The following is a 16,168-nucleotide window of genomic DNA, read 5'->3' as shown; positions in this document are numbered from 1 at the left end:
GAAAGGCACATGTGGCTAGACTAATCCTCCACTCTAGGCTAGGAAGCTGTAAGTGGGATTGTTGCTTAGCCTTGCAAGAGGGCTTTTCTGACGGAGCAGGAGAACAGTTAAGGTTTTGTAGGTGCTGATCTTGATAAGACATGGAATCTTCTAAACTATCTACAAATGCAGACAAGTTGAAAATGCTTGCAGTCAAATTTTACTGATAAGTCAAAGTGAAACAGGAGTAAAAAGTAGAGGGGTGGTTCTGGTCAATTTGTAGTTCCTAGACTAGCTGCCATTTGTCCTGTAATCTTGTACATTAAACCCGTAGTGCATTAGTACTAACCTAATCTCATTTGTGACAGGTGTAAGGAAGTAAAATTACACTAACAGCTGTTTACAAAGTCAGCTTCCATAAAACCATTCCTTTCACAAAGAAACAAGCAGTTAATGTTTAGCTTCAATATCTCAACTTAAAGTCACCAGCAAAGTCTACTGGTGTAAGTTCCTACTAACTCTGTGCTTATCACACATACTCTGGAAACAAAATCTTGAACTAGCCAAATCTTAAGCTTTAGGCCTATAGTTGTGCAATATTAGCAAACTTCAACAGTATCGTGAACCTGCTGCATCTAATTCTAACAAGTGCCAAGCAGTCTCTAGGCCTCTCCAATGTTTTGCAGTATAATAATGTTGGTGTATTTTAAGTAGACATACATGTCACAAATTAGTGTCCAAGTAGTCAGTGCATTTTTATTTGGGGCTTAGATCTCTCCCCTAATTAACAGTATTCATGTTTCCTGTAAATTGAAGGATTAGTGTTTACTGTGTACATGCAGAGCACATGTCTTTAGACACTTGAGGGCTTTCCCTTCAACTACAATCCATGAACATACTTTCTTCTTCTAACTAGGCCATTTGAGATGTAGTATATGACTGACTACTTTGTGGGAGGTGGCTTGAAGGATTTATTGTCTTACTGAGCAACCTCCAATATTGAATTGCAAACTTTTAACCCTTTATCTTTCACTAGGTAATCTGTATAATAGGTCTCAAGTGAATACACTAAATGTTAAGGATTAGATATAGTCTATAGTTACAGCAGGCTTACTGCTCAGCATCTGAACCTAATCACTGATCAGCCAATCATCATTCAGTTTAAAGCTTCCATTTTCTTTGCTGGTGTTGACTAGGGTAAGCAGATCATACATTTCTGAACAGCAGACTGAGGAATTTGAATGAACAAGTATTAGCTCTCTTGTGCAAGGAGAGGGCAGGCCTACTTAAAAATTTGAGCTCTAACCAGGAAAGTGCCTGTACCTTTTTGCAGAAGGAGGATTCAAAGATCCTCTACACCATCTGTCAAAAATACTCTGTTCTTGCATTGGAAATGTCATATGCATACCCTGGCGTTTGTTTGTTTTTTGCCAAGGTATGGGAGGGGTAACAGAATTATGACTGTTTAAAACTTTGTTAAAATACCTACTGAACTCAAAAGCCCCAACTATTAGGGAGCACAAGTCATTTTGAAAGAGTCAAACGCTGCTTTCCTTTGAGTTAAAGGATGAAAGAATGTCAACCCCACTGTGGTAACAGGTCAGGAAAGAAGCAATTGAGGGCCTTTAAAAGGAAATGTCTTATACAGGCTATCGGTAAGACCAAGTGTCTAGCACAATGCAAAGATATTGTACATTTACATGGATAATAAAAATGTCCAGAGTTATAGTGAACATTGAAAATTTTGGAAGAGACACCATCATGCTGCCAGGTGTAGCCTCTCTCATTATTGAGAGTTAGAAGGGAATTTTTTCCTATGGACAGGTTATCCCATAATTACTTGCTGCAGAGGTTCTTGTATCTTTCTCTGAAGTAATGAGTTACTGGCCGCTATTAGGATAATTGGGGCACAGGAATTACCATACAGCCTCATCCCAATTTACCTAACAACAAAATAGCAATTTGATATCTGAGGTTGGGCAAAAAAAAGGGGCAGAAAAAAAAATCCATTCTTTTGTACAGATGGAAGATAAGTGATTTTTTTCCCCTTTGCAAGTCACCTTTACTGTGGATTCATAACCACTTACTTCCCTTTGAATCCTAGCAACACCCTGTGAAATCATTAAAAATAATTTAAATGACTGCTAGGCTCCACATATCAATGTGACCCAATATCTCTAAAAGAGCTGTGAATTTTCAGTCTATCTGCAGACACAGAAAGATGGCACTCTGTTAAGCACATTTTGAATGTTTTCTTCACAATCAGAAGGGCTAGTCACGTTTTTAAATATTAAAACTTTATTCTGCAGAAGCTGATGGGGCCACCAGAGACGCTTAATCCCACCCATGAAAGAATGAGTGTATTTTGATACTAACACATAGTTTTATCCTAAAACTTTTCGCTACTAAGTGCATTCATATTTAACAAATGGGTTACACATATACATGAATTATCAACTTAAAGTATACTTATATTGATAATTCAGCTCTCTACTCAATAGCTTAAAATGAGTTCTCTCTCAAAAGCCACCTACGTGAGATGTAGACTTTCCTCCTACAGGAGATTCCAACTGACAAAAGGGCCTTGTTCAGATGTCTGGGATCAACTGAATACATTTATTTCAAAGCAATTTTAAATATTAAAAAAGTAGAAATTAACACATACAGTACTCAAAAACTGTCACATTTACATACATGTGAATAGACAAGTGTACTGATGTTTGATCTTAACATTCAAATGAGAAGTCAAAATTTTAACTACTGGCATTACCAAATCTGATTTCTATACAACATGTTGATGTATTATGTAATAAAAAAATAAATAGCAATTGCTGTTCAACAGTAAAATAAGACATCATTTGCAGAACATCCCCATCCCAGGGGAAAAAAAAACCTAATTATTAGCTATTTGTCTATAAAGATCTAAACTTTCCAAATACTATTTCATGTACAAAATTGCAGATAGTGGCTCACTGAGTTTAAATATAATATTGTACTTAAACTCAAGCAATATAACATACAATGTATTTTTAAATTTCCTATGACCCACAATAAGCCAGAACAAACAGAACTCTTGTTCCTGATGGAACTAATCTCATTTTAACAATGCCTATGTATACTACTGCAAAGAGTGTACAAAAGAATAGACATTTGCTTCTACATCATTTTACATGTCTAGGTTTTCTTTATGTGGTTAGCTTTTACCAGATTATTTTGAGATCACTTAAAAATACACTTGACCACAAAAGTGAATAGTTTTTCTTTCTTTAATGCAACTTAAAACATTATATTAATGGATAAAATGGAATGCTAAATAAACTCAGGTCCTGACTGCCTTCCATAAAGAACAGTATAAGACTGAAACTAATAACACTGTGGATTAGATGTGAGCATGCTCACTCACTGGTGTATTTGTTTTTGAATACATATTTGTCATGACACTGATAAAGCAATAGTTTAAAAGCCACTTTCCAGTAACAGTTGATAAATATTTTGGAATATTTTTTCATGCAAGGTTTATTTGATATTTAAGTTTTCATAACCATATAAATAGAATTAAATATTCACTGACTATAGCCTTGTAAAACTGCACTAAAAATGAAAACTTTCAGAAGGTTTTTTTGAGTTGTGCTTTTATGAAATGAAAAATCTTCCTATGTAGCCAAGACTGTCTGCTGTAAAATATTAGTATTATGTACTGTTGCCAAAGTAACATTTTGAGCAATATAATACCAGTCCTACATAAGAAAAATCACAGAACCTGATCAATACAGTTATCTGATCACAGAAAATAACAACTTCATTCTGTTCCAAAATTAAAAATGATATAGAAAATCTGAAGTAAATGAATGTTTTTAATAGTACGCTAAATGTTTTTATTAGAAAAAAAGGAGACTAAGTGAATTAACTGCAAGGAATGTGTTTTCCACTAATGCCATTTTATAACAACTCTGAAGCTACTATAAAATTAATTTCTAATAAGTCTTGGAAGGATGTGTGTGACTTGTGGTAATGTGTTTTTTGGCTGGTTCTTGGAGTTAAGACTATGAAATACAAAGATAGTTTAATGAAGACAGTTAATATACAACTTGATACTAGTGATTAGTTTCTATAATTAATAGCCTGACAAACTGCATGAAAGGTCAACCTTTCACTCTGATTTTCTAAACAATTTTTTATACTGTAATAGTTTACATTTATCCAGACAATAACATTGAGGAAATTTTACACTGGTTAATTATAACCTTCAGCAAAGCGGAAGACATTTTTTTTAAATAAGTGATTTTTAAAGAGAGCCAATTAGCTATAAATAAATACTGTTGCAAGCTCACATTTCAATCTGAATAGTTATCAAATTAAAATGTTCTTTTGTTCCAGCTTAGCTATGTGACTACAGTACTATTCCTGTACAAAGACAGGTTTCAAGTAAGATTCTAAATCAGGGGTTCTCAACCCACAGGCAGCCTAATTAGCACACAGCTGCGGCCCAGCTGTGTGCTAAAGGCCCCCCGGGTCATCCTGCCTGGCCGCCCAGTGTGGTGGAGTCCGGGCTGCTACTCGGCCCCGTACAGTCTGGGGTCCAGGGCTGCGGGCCGGCCCCACGGGGTCTGGGGCTGCAGCCAGCCCCATGGAATCCAGGATCAGTGGCTGCCGGCCGGCCACGCAGAGTCCTGGATCCGGAGCTGCCACCCGGCCCTGCAGACTCCAGGGTCCGGGGCTGCTGCCCAGCTCACAAGGTCCAGGGCTACAGGCCAACCCCATGGGGTCCGGGATCTGGGCTGTTCCCCGTCTGCCCAGTCACACGGCCGCACACTGCCTGGCTCTGCACAGCAGGGTCTGGGGTCCCTGCCACCTGCCCAGGGCTCCACTCTGTGGAGGGGTTTCTGGGCGGGAGGCGCTGGGCATTGGGTCTGGGGGGCACTCTGGTTCACAACCTGTGGCCCAGGTAACACATTGTGGGCCAGATATGTGGCTCACAATGATAAACAGGTTGAGAACCACTATTTTAAATGCATGCATAATGTAAACAGTGTAATATTTTCTAAAAGTCCTTGGTTACTAAAAATTCAGTGAAAAACCTTCAGCAAATTTCACATATGTATAAGGAAAGACAGTATGACTAATTTTTATCAAAATAAATTTTCAGATGGAAGTAATTTGTAACTGTCTTAAAGTGAGGTAATATCACAGGGAAACTGCAATCAGAGTTTGGCATAGGTCCACATAATATAAACATGAAATGCTGTATGCACACCATAAAATGCTACTGATTTTCTGTAAAGTCAGTGAATATTCCTTTTGCTTTCAAACTTACGTTTAACTGAACACTTTCTTTAATAAATACCAAAGTGGGTTTCTTAGCTGTAAACTGTGTACACTTAATTGTAGATTGGTCTTTAAGTGGGCCAAAACCATTTACTTTGAAAACAGAATCTTAACTCTGCTAATTATATAATTGAGAATACTGAGTTATTAGGAACAGTCATTTCTACAAAGTTACATGGTTGATGGAAACCTATGTTTGGAAAGCTGGCAGTTGATACACATTTTTAACAGCATAGACAGAGATGTAAGTGCTAGATGCCAAGGATGGCTTCAGCAAACCCAGTAAGGCATGCCAGGTTCCAAGGCTACCATAATACTGGCAAAGGCAGAATAACACAGTATATTTACAATACATATAATTCACCTCATGAGGTGAACCGTAAATGAATTCTTATTTTGTAACAGCAGCTATATATACACAGTTGTGCACAGGATTACAGAGAGGCAGCAGCCGTTAGCTTTTGCTAAAAAGCCTGTCTTGCATGAAGGATGTGCAATGCTCAAGTTTTGAATTTTATTAATCTGACAAAATGTGCACAAAGGACACCGGGAAGACTCCTTTCCTCTCTGGCTGTCCTTCGACATGGCCAATCTGCAACAAAGGAGAAAAACATTGTGGGTTTCTCGCTTACTCCATATAACAAAACACTGTTCCTCGTACATAACAATACAAGCCTGGTGATGGTTCTTGGACATTTCACAGCATGCCATCTAAACCCTTGCCAAGGAAGCTACATTTTGATGTATGTTAGCCCTGGTCTACATTATGAGTTTAGGTCGAATTTAGCAGCGTTAGATCAATTTAACCCTACACCCGTCCACACAACGAAGCCATTTTTGTCAACTTAATGGGCTCTTAAAATCAATTTCTGTACTCCTCCCCAACGAGGGGATTAGCGCTGAAATAGACATCGCCGGGTCAAATTTGGGTTAGTGTGGACGCAATTCGACGGTATTGGCCTCCAGGAGCAATCCCACACTGCTCTGTTGTGACCACTCTGGACAGCGCTCTCAACTCGGATGCACTGGCCAGGTACACAGGAAAAGCCCAGCAAACTTTTGAATTTAATTTCCTGTTTGGCCACTGTGGTGTGACCATGCAGAGCTCATCAGCAGAGATAATCATGGAGTGCCAGAATCACAAAAGAGCTCCAGCATGGACTGAACGGGAGGTACTGGATCTGATTGCTGTATGGGGAGATGAATCCGTTCCAAAAGACAAAATGCCAAAATATTTGAAAAAATCTCCATGGGCATGAAGGACAGGGGCTATCACAGGGACCTGCAGCATTGCTGCATGAAACTTAAGGAGCTCAGGCAAGCCTATCAAAAAACCCAAGAGGCGAACGCCTGCTCGGGGTCAGAGCCCCAGACATGCTGCTTCTATGATGAACTGCAGGCAATTCTAAAGGGTGCCCCTACAACTACCCCAGCCCTGTGCATGGACTCCATCAATGGACTCTCATGCAACAGGGATGAGGATTTTGGGGACGAGGAAGATGATGAGGAGGGGAAGGTTGAAGATAGCGCACACCAGGCAAGTGGAGAAACTGTTCTCCCTGACAGCCAGGAACTGTTTATCACCCTGGAGCCAATACCCTCCCAACCCGAGCTCCCGGACCTTGAAGGCAGAGAAGGCACCTCTGGTGAGCGTACCTTTGTAAATATAATACACCGTTTAAAAGCAAGCGTGTTTAATGATTAATTTGCCCTGAAAACTTGGGATGCATTCGTGGCCAGTACAGCTACTGGAAAAGTCTGTTAACATGTCTGGGGATGGGGTGGAAATCCTCCAAGGACATCTCATTGAAGCTGTCCTGGAGTTACTCCCAAAGCCTTTGCAAAAGGTTTCTGAGGAGGGCAGCCTTATTGCATCCTCCACGGTAGGACACTTTACCACGGCAGGCCAGTAGCACATAGTCTGGAATCACTGCATAAGAAAGCATGGCAGCGTGTGGTCCCAGTGTTTGCTGGCATTCAAGCAACATCCGTTCTTTATCTCTCTGTGTTATCCTCAGGAGAATGATCTCGTTCATGGTCACCTGGTTGAAATAGGGGAATTTTATTAAGGGGACATCAGAGGTGGCCGTTCCTGCTGGGCTGTTTGCCTGTGACTGAAAATAAATCATCCCCACTGTTAGCCACGTGGTGGGGGGAGGGGTGAAGTGATCATCCCAGAGAATTGGGTGTGTATCGGGGGGTTAGTGCTGCACATTAACCCGAAAACATCAGCCCCTCCTTTTAAATGGCCAATGTGTCTTTTTCAATTTTAATCTCCCTTTTTTTCCTCCTGCAGCTGCAAATGTTTCAACACTGTGACTAGCATCTCCGTCCCAGAGGCTAGCACAGATAAGAAGGTGAAAAAAAAACGCACTCGTGATTAAATGTTCTCTGAGCTCATGCCGTCCACCCAAACTGAAAGAGTCCAGCAGAATGCGTGGAGGTAGACAATAGCAGAGTCCAGGAAAGCACAAAATGAACGTGAGGACAGGAGGAATGTGCAAGAGGATAGATGGCTGGAGCAACAGGAGAGGTGGCGGGATCAAGAGGAAAGGTGGCGGCAGCATGATGAAAGGATGCAATGCTGAGACTTCTGGAGGATCAAACTGATATGCTCCGGCGTATGGTTGAGGTGCAGGAAAGGCACAGACCGCCACTGCAGCTCCGGTGTAACCAACTGCCCTCCTCCCCAAGTTCCATAGTCTCCTCACCCAGACACCCAAGAATGCTGGTTTTCAAAGCTTCTCTGATGCGCAGCGTGCCCTGCTGTGCTCTTCTAACTGCCCTGGTGTCTGGCTGCACGTAATCAGCGGCCAGGCTATTTGCCTCAACTTCCCACCCCACCATAAACGTCTCCCCCTTAGTCTCACAGATATTTTGGAGCACACAGCAAGCAGTAATAACAATGGGAATATTGGTTTTGCTGAGGTCTAACCGAGTCAGTAAACTGCGCCAGTGTGCTTTTAAACGTCCAAATGCACATTCTACCACCATTCTGCACTTGCTCAGCCTATAGTTGAACAGCTCCTGACTACTGTCCAGGATGCCTGTGTATGGCTTCATGAGCCATGGCATTAAGGAGTAGGCTGGGTCCCCAAGGATAACTATAGGCATTTCAACATCCCCAATGGTTATTTTCTGGTCTGGAAAGTAAGTCCCTTGCTGCAGCTGTTCATAAAGACCAGAGTTCCTGAAGATGCGAGCATCATGTACCTTTCCTGGCCATGCCACGTTGATGTTGGTGAAACGTCCCTTGTGATCCACCACTGCTTGCAGCACCATTGAAAAGTACCCCTTTCGGTTTATGTACTGGCTGCCTTGGTGGTCCGGTCCCAAGATAGGGATATGCATTCCGTCTATCGCCCCACCACAGTTAGGGAATCCCATTGCAGCAAAGCCATCCACTATGACCTCCACATTTCCCAGAGTCACTACCCTTGATAGCAGCAGCTCAGTGATTGCACTGGCTACTTGGATCACAGCAGCCCCCACAGTAGATTTGCCCACTCCAAATTAATTCCCAACTGACCTGTAGCTGTCTGGCGTTGCAAGCTTCCAGAGAGCTATTGCCACTCGCCTGTGAACTGTGAGGGCTGCTCTCATCTTGGTATTCTGGTGCTTCAGGGCAGGGAAAAGCAAGTCACAAAGTTCCATGAAAGTGCCCTTACGCATGCAAAAGTTTCGCAGCCACTGGGAATCATCCCAGACCTGCAACACTGTGCGGTCCCACCAGTCTGTGCTTGTTTCATGGGCCCAGAATTCAGCGTTCCATGGCAAGAGCCTGCTCCATTGCCACCAGGATGGCCAAACTGCCGGGGCCTGTGCTTTGAGAGAAGTCTGAGCGGGCTCCATACTTGCCGTGGTATGGCGTCTGCAGGAGAGCAGAGTTGCAGGAGAAGTGGTGGTTGGATAAGCAGTTTTGCATACCTACTGCACCGTCTGCTGCTAGGACACAACAGCTGAGCAGGCTGCATGCTTGCCGTGGTATGGCGAGACAAGAGCAGCCGAGCAGAGTTGCAGTGGAAGCAGCCCTGCGAGACCACCAGGAGGGTAGGAGAGAAGAGTGGTGGATGATGATGGTAATATAGCGGACCTGCGAGGTGGATTCATAGCATCAGGAGAGCAGAGTGGCAGCGGAAGCGGTGGATGACTATGATGGTTAGCAGTCCAACTGCACTGTCTGCTGAAAGCAGTATGGTGCCCGCATGGAAAATAGGTGCGAAACGATTGTCTACCGTTGCTTTCACGGAGGGAGGGGCGACTGACGACATGTACCCAAAACCACCCACGACAATGTTTTTGCCCCATCAGGCATTGGGAGCTTAACCCAGAATTCCAATGGGCAGCGGAGTCTGCGGGAACTGTGGGATAGCTACCCACAGTGCAACGCTCTGAAAGTCGACGCCAGCCTCGGTACTATGGACGCACTCCGCTGACTTAATGCGCTTAGTGCATTAGTGTGGGGACACACACGATCAACTGTATAAAATCACTTTCTAAAAAATCGACTTCTATAAATTCGACCTATTTTCTTAGTGTAGACACATCCTTACTCTTCAATATCTCCCACTGTCAAACATAGACATTGGAGTTTTATTTTGTTTTATTTGGATTAATATAGTCCTCTGTCTACCTTGGTTACAACAATATTTGGATTTGTAAAGAGATCAGTAACCAACACCAAACATTGCTGTAACTGGGATAAATAGGGGGACAAGTTAAATGAACTGGAATGAAAGGATCACGGTTGTAATGGTAGATCTGGAAGTGTCACATATTCCACTGAACTAAACACAGAGAGGAGAGGTTCTCTTGGCTGTCAGATTAAACTATAGTTATCAAACTGTATCTTGTAAGAGAACTGCTACAAACTCACTCCAGAATAAGGAATCTTGGGACTTTCCTACCCTAGGAAGCCGCCTGTGGATGAAAAGAGCAAAAGAGAAACCTACAAGTTTGCTAAAAATGGGAAGTTACCTGGAATAATTCTATAGATGTGGGTAGAAGAAATCCAAGCAAAGCATTACATACCAAACATGAAAAAGGAGCAGGTGATGAAGGGTGCCCACCCCCCAAGCAAAATAGAGCACCAATGATGTCTGTCACTCATGTTTACAAAAGGATAGATCCAACAAATCTCAATAACTTGCAAATGAGGGGACCAACCATGCCCCACACATCAAATTTGTACAGGAAACAGTTTGCAAGCAATCCACAGCATAATATACATTCATAAAGAAAGATCCAAGCAGTTTCAAATAATGAATCAGTCATTATCTTGTGTGTGGACATTTCACAAACGGGAGAAAAGCTAAATAATTTGTCCACTACACACAGTTTGCCGAACTCTAGTTAACGGTATCGGAACAGCATGCCTTGATTTATTGTACAGTCAGTCCTCTTCTAGCTCTTAATTCTTCTACGTTGAAGATTTACCTTCTGGTTCACTGTTTTCAGTATTGTAATGTGCCTCTCACTGCTCTATAGGTTATCAAAATGGAGAGGGGGAATAGGTGAGCCCATTGCTACCCCCTATGGAGTCAAGACTTTGAAGCAAATGGCCCAACAGCCCTCATCCCCCAATCCCAGAAGCACCAGGTGATTCAGAGCCCTTCATGGAATTTCCCAGGGGAATAACCTTTTAAGAAGGTCACAGCATCCTTCATGAAGGAGAGACTCAGCAACCACTGCCAGCAGCGTCAGAAGATGGGACAAGGGGACAAGCAGAGGCTACCTCTCCCCAATGGTGCTAAGACTTTGGGGGCACATGGCCCCAGCAAAAGCCTTCTCTTTCCCAGCAGTACAAGGTGGTGAGTCATTCACAGCCTTGGGAGCCCTGATGAGGTCCACAATTCTGGAGTTTTTCAGCTGTTCTGGGGACCTGGGTGTATGTGTGTATGTGGGGGGGAGAGGGAGGGTAACTGAGTAAGCAGTCAGGTAATGGGCAGGCCTCAGTGTAACCTTCCCAGCCTCAAATTGTAGTTACCACACCATAAACTCCATAAACGATCAGCGTACTTTCTGTCTTTTGTACCTGACATCTACAGGACCCACCCGTGTCCTGTGCAGAGCAGCAGAGAATGGGACCCTGATTCTAATTGTGGCCTCTGAGTGCTGCTGTAATAACACCATTGCCACATCATCTGAGTTCCTGCGAGCCATTTCTGCACTCTGAAGATAGGCAAAACCAAGAGTTATCAAGTTTACAAACTGAATGATCCAGAAAAGCCATAATAAATTCAGAAAAAATTAGTGCTCCCATGTCATTATACAAATTAGGTAGAGTATCTCGCTAGAGATTTGAATTGCCTAAGGCACAGTCCTGAACTATTAGGGAGATGGAATAGATGATATAATAAGTCTTTTCAGTATCTAACTTCTATGATGTGTCAATTTCTTCTTGGTTTACCTTGTCATACCTACATATGGACTGCAGAATATATAGGGCTCAATTAAAAAAAAAGACACTGTTCAATGGTTTTTGACAAAAATAGGTATTTTTGTTTGTAAAAGATGCATTGACATACATAGATGCAAGTGTCACACTGGGAAATTGCAATTGTGCATGCAGCTGGATCTTTTGCAAACAAAATCTTAGGTACACATTTCTGAAAATTAGGCATTATTTTAGCACTATCCATTGTTTTGAACTTCCTAGAATCCCAAAGCTAAATAAATTGATTAAAGAGAATGAACCTTAACTCCAAATTTCCTTTTGTCAGTCTTCACCTTTAAATAATGCGTATGAAATGTAATTTCATTTTTGAAAAAGAATGTATGAACAAATATAAATAAATTAAAGGAGATAAAAGAAATGTTTCCACAGATATTATAAGTGAATACTAGATGTTGGAATCACGAAGACAAAAGAGCCATTAAACTGTCAGTTTGGCTTTGACTCAAAGACACATAAGTGATTAATGCATTAGAAATCTGCAGGATGGATGGCCCATGACATATTGATAACATATAAGACCTCTTGTTTCTCAATGTGAATGGAATGGTTACTACTGACATTCACAGACATACAACACATCTATCCATTTATCAGTGATTCATTGTCAATACAAATGAATGAGGCACATCTATTGGCCTGATGATAACTGTGTGTCCAGACAGATAGACAATATAATGGACAAGTTCAATAAATTCCATTTTCAAGATCTGAAATTTCAGGATTATGTGGACATCCAGCAGACCATTTTCGGAGATTTCACAGCCGTTTACTGATATTTATTTTGACTGTATGTAATTATACACAGATTGGGAGAACAGCCATATGTAGCAGTGCAGTTACCTGCATTAGCACTATAAGAGAACCTCTGTTTCCCTTCCCCACTGTTTCCTCCTCATTGTGAGGAAGAGAAACTAAAAAAAGTAAAATGTTTTAGCATCTTTCATCTGGGCACCAGTCCTTTAATATTTTGCACTGAGTCTGAATTCTGACAGGAAATCCTGAGTGTGGTAATCAGAGAGAAGAAACATTGTATCTGGCACAGACCCCAGACATTATGGACAGCACTGCAGCTGGACTGGTGCACTAACACCTGCTGGGACAGTGCAGCAGTAGGAATTACATTTTTATTGGTAAAATTTGTCTCACTTTCCTTCCTTACAGCTGAGGCCTGGGGAAGCAGGATTCACTAGGGCTTGGGAGGAAGCTAGCAGAGGATGAAGGAAGGATTGGGCCTAAGGCTAGGTTTGAGAAACTGTGAGGTTACCAACAGATTGAAAATTGGATCAGGTCCAGGAACACAGAAGCAGTGGAGTGGGATCCAGGAGGAAGACAGAGGGTAAGACGAGTAAACTGCAGAGTAAGGACAAAACTGATCAACTGCATGTAATTTAGGAGGGGAAACCAACAGTGCATGGGATTAATTACAACAATCATATTCACAGCAACTGTTGTTAACTAGCTTAATGTTGCTGGTGAATTCAGACAAGAACCATATTTTATCATAAAGAAAAGGAGTCCTTGTGGTACCTTAGAGACTAACCAATTTATTTGAGCATAAGCTTTCGTGAGCGCATCCGATGAAGTGAGCTGTAGCTCACGAAATAAATTGGTTAGTCTCTAAGGTGCCACAAGTACTCCTTTTCTTTTTGCGAATACAGACTAACACGGCTGTTACTCTGAAACCTGTCATATTTTATCATGTATCAACAAAGGTACACACACTGTTTAAATGGAATAATTTGCAGGGGAGGGGAAATCTGAAACTACCTCATTTAGTGGAAAGCTGGTGCATTCCAAAGGCAACAAAATATTGCATTTCAGAAGCATCTCTGAGGCTGGCAGGGATAGTTTTAGCAATATCCAGGGAAAACTGTCTCCCCACAAAAGCAGGTAAATTCCTTGCCTGTACACACCCATTCTCCTTCAATTTAAATACTGGATGCAAGTTTACATAAATGCTGTTGCATAATTTTTTGACAAAAGATGCAAACAGTAATGCAAATTATGTACAATACATGGTATGTTGTCACTGTCCAGTTAGTTTCCTCTAGTCTAGGGTAAAGGAAGGAATCAAATAAACTTGGAATAGCAGCAGTTCAAGAATCAAAGAGCATATAAGGTCTCTCAGTAAGTTCAATCGTCTGAAAACCTATGAAATGGAGTCAGTTTTTGCTGCTGTCCCTAGTAGTTGCTAACACCATTAAGAATGGGAGTCTGCATTTAAGTCCCTATGAAGCATAAAATAATTGAATTTCTCAATGAAGTATGATTGGTCTGATGTTCAAGAGCTTTAAGTAGGTCAAATAAGGTGTAGCATATAGAAACTATGAGTACGCTAGCTGCTACTCAGATGAGAGTAATGCCCAATAAAGTGTCAATTATACAGAATTTTCATAAAAGGAGAGATACATACCCACCACTCTTGGTCCTCTTCACCAGTTACTATAATTACTTCTCCTTCAACAAATGTAAGCTCATCATCATTGTCTGCTTGACAGTCATAAATGGTCTTCACTCTCCTAACTTTGTTTTTCCCCTAAAAAGTAAATACAATTTTAGCTGAAAGAGCTGAGAAAGGGGATAAATATATAGAATTTAAATTTGGAGTTTTGGCTATGATTTATTCTACAAATCCAGTGCATTTTACCAGCAGTTTGTATCTCTGATTGCAGGGGGAACCCTGCCCTCCCCATTTCCCCTGCCTGCTCCCCAGCTCATCATGCCAATGTGCCTTGTTTCATCAAGGTTTTTAAACAACTATATCTCTACGTAAAAGAATAAATGGACACAAATCAGATGTCAAGAATTATAACATTCATAAACCAGTCGGAGAACACTTCAATCTCTCTGGTCACGCAATCACAGACATGAAGGTCGCTATCTTAAAACAAAAAAACTTCAAATCCAGACTCCAGCGAGAAACTGCTGAATTGGAATTCATTTGCAAATTGGATACTATTAATTTAGGCTTAAATAGAGACTGGGAGTGGCTAAGTCATTATGCAAGGTAGCCTGTTTCCTCTTGTTTTTTCCTACCCCCCCCCCCCAGATGTTTTGGTTTAACTTGGATTTAAACCTGGAGAATGGTCAGTTTAGATGAGCTATTACCAGCAGGAGAGTGAGTTTGTGTGTGTATGGGGGTGGGGGGGATGTGAGAAAACCTTGATCTATGCAGGAAATAGCCCGACTTGATTATGTAAAGAGTTGTCACTTTGGATGGGCTAGCACCAGCAGGAGAGTGAATTTGTGTGGGGGGGTGGAGGGTGAGAAAACCTGGATTTGTGCTGGAAATGGCCCACCTGTTGATCACTTTAGATAAGCTATTACCAGCAGGACAGTGGGGTGGGAGGAGGTATTGTTTCATGATTTCTGTGTGTATATAAAGTCTGCTGCAGTTTCCACGGTAAACATCTGATGAAGTGAGCTGTAGCTCACGAAAGCTCATGCTCAAATAAATTGGTTAGTCTCTAAGGTGCCACAAGTACTCCTTTTCTTTTTGCGAATACAGACTAACACGGCTGTTCCTCTGAAATATATCTAGATTATATAGTCTGTATTCAAAAAAACAATGTTAGAAAGCCTGACATCTAACTACTTCCTAATTAAATGATTTAGGCCCCACCTATACTTACTTAGACTAGAAAATAGTTTTAACAATGGCTCTGTCATGGTCTTAGTCTATATACACTATCCCTTTAATGTGTATTAGAATTAAGAACTGGCCAAAACCAAATTAAAATCCAATCGCCGATGAAATTCAGAAAGATAGGGGAACTAAGGAAGTTACTGAATTCAAACCCCAGTATCTATACCTCTACTAAAGTTTTGGTTCCAGGTCCAGTGCAAAACCAAAATGAACCTATTCTTTGGTTCTGGAATAGACATAGACTAAATCTAGCAAGACAATATTTTCATGAAATTTTGACTCAATGGCTGAAATTCCACATGAAGATCTACTCTAAGATGAGTGGCACTATTTTAGGCTGCTCTCTCATGAGAATGGCTTGTGTTAATTATTCTGAACCCAAACACAATCAGTAGGTCTGATTCTGCGCTAGACTGTCAATTCATATCCAAACACTGCCCCTCTCTAGATGCAGCCTGTTTTTCTGGGAACTGTGTAAACAGTTTCCAAACTTTACTACCTTGCAAGTATATGATCTGTTATTGTATATCACATTTCAAACACTCAAAGACTAAAGGAAGGCAAATGATAAAAGTTTCAGAAGCAACAACTAAGAAGGATGGTAAGCAAACCATGCAAGCATAGTCAATAAGACAATGTGAGATTCTAAAAAAATAAGATTGAGGTGGAGATGGCACCTGTTTGCAAATATATAAAGGAATATTGTATAAAAGGGAAGGGATCCATTAGTCAAAACTGGATTTAATATGATGTACTAAAAA

At 41.2% G+C, this 16,168-nt stretch overlaps 1 protein-coding gene across 2 annotated transcripts in view; it reads right to left on the bottom strand.

Annotated features, from left to right (window-relative positions):
* Positions 1-2,259: 2,259 nt before the first annotated feature.
* The window catches only part of ASAP1 (ArfGAP with SH3 domain, ankyrin repeat and PH domain 1), a 329,167-nt gene continuing 315,258 nt past the window's right edge, over positions 2,260-16,168 (bottom strand). The window contains exons 30-31 of one of the 2 annotated variants that reach the window (XM_073330123.2): positions 14,175-14,297; positions 2,260-5,896 (exon numbers count right to left, since the gene is read on the bottom strand). In XM_073330123.2, coding sequence (XP_073186224.1) covers positions 5,822-5,896; positions 14,175-14,297 — 198 coding nt within the window. In that variant the 3' untranslated portion in view covers positions 2,260-5,821. The other variant, XM_073330124.2, reaches the window with a different exon arrangement.

This window comes from Lepidochelys kempii, chromosome 2 (assembly GCF_965140285.1).
Source record: "Lepidochelys kempii isolate rLepKem1 chromosome 2, rLepKem1.hap1, whole genome shotgun sequence".
Taxonomy (NCBI): domain Eukaryota; kingdom Metazoa; phylum Chordata; order Testudines; family Cheloniidae; genus Lepidochelys; species Lepidochelys kempii.
Note: the sequence above shows the minus strand (reverse complement) of the source record. Positions and strands in the feature narration are given on the sequence as shown.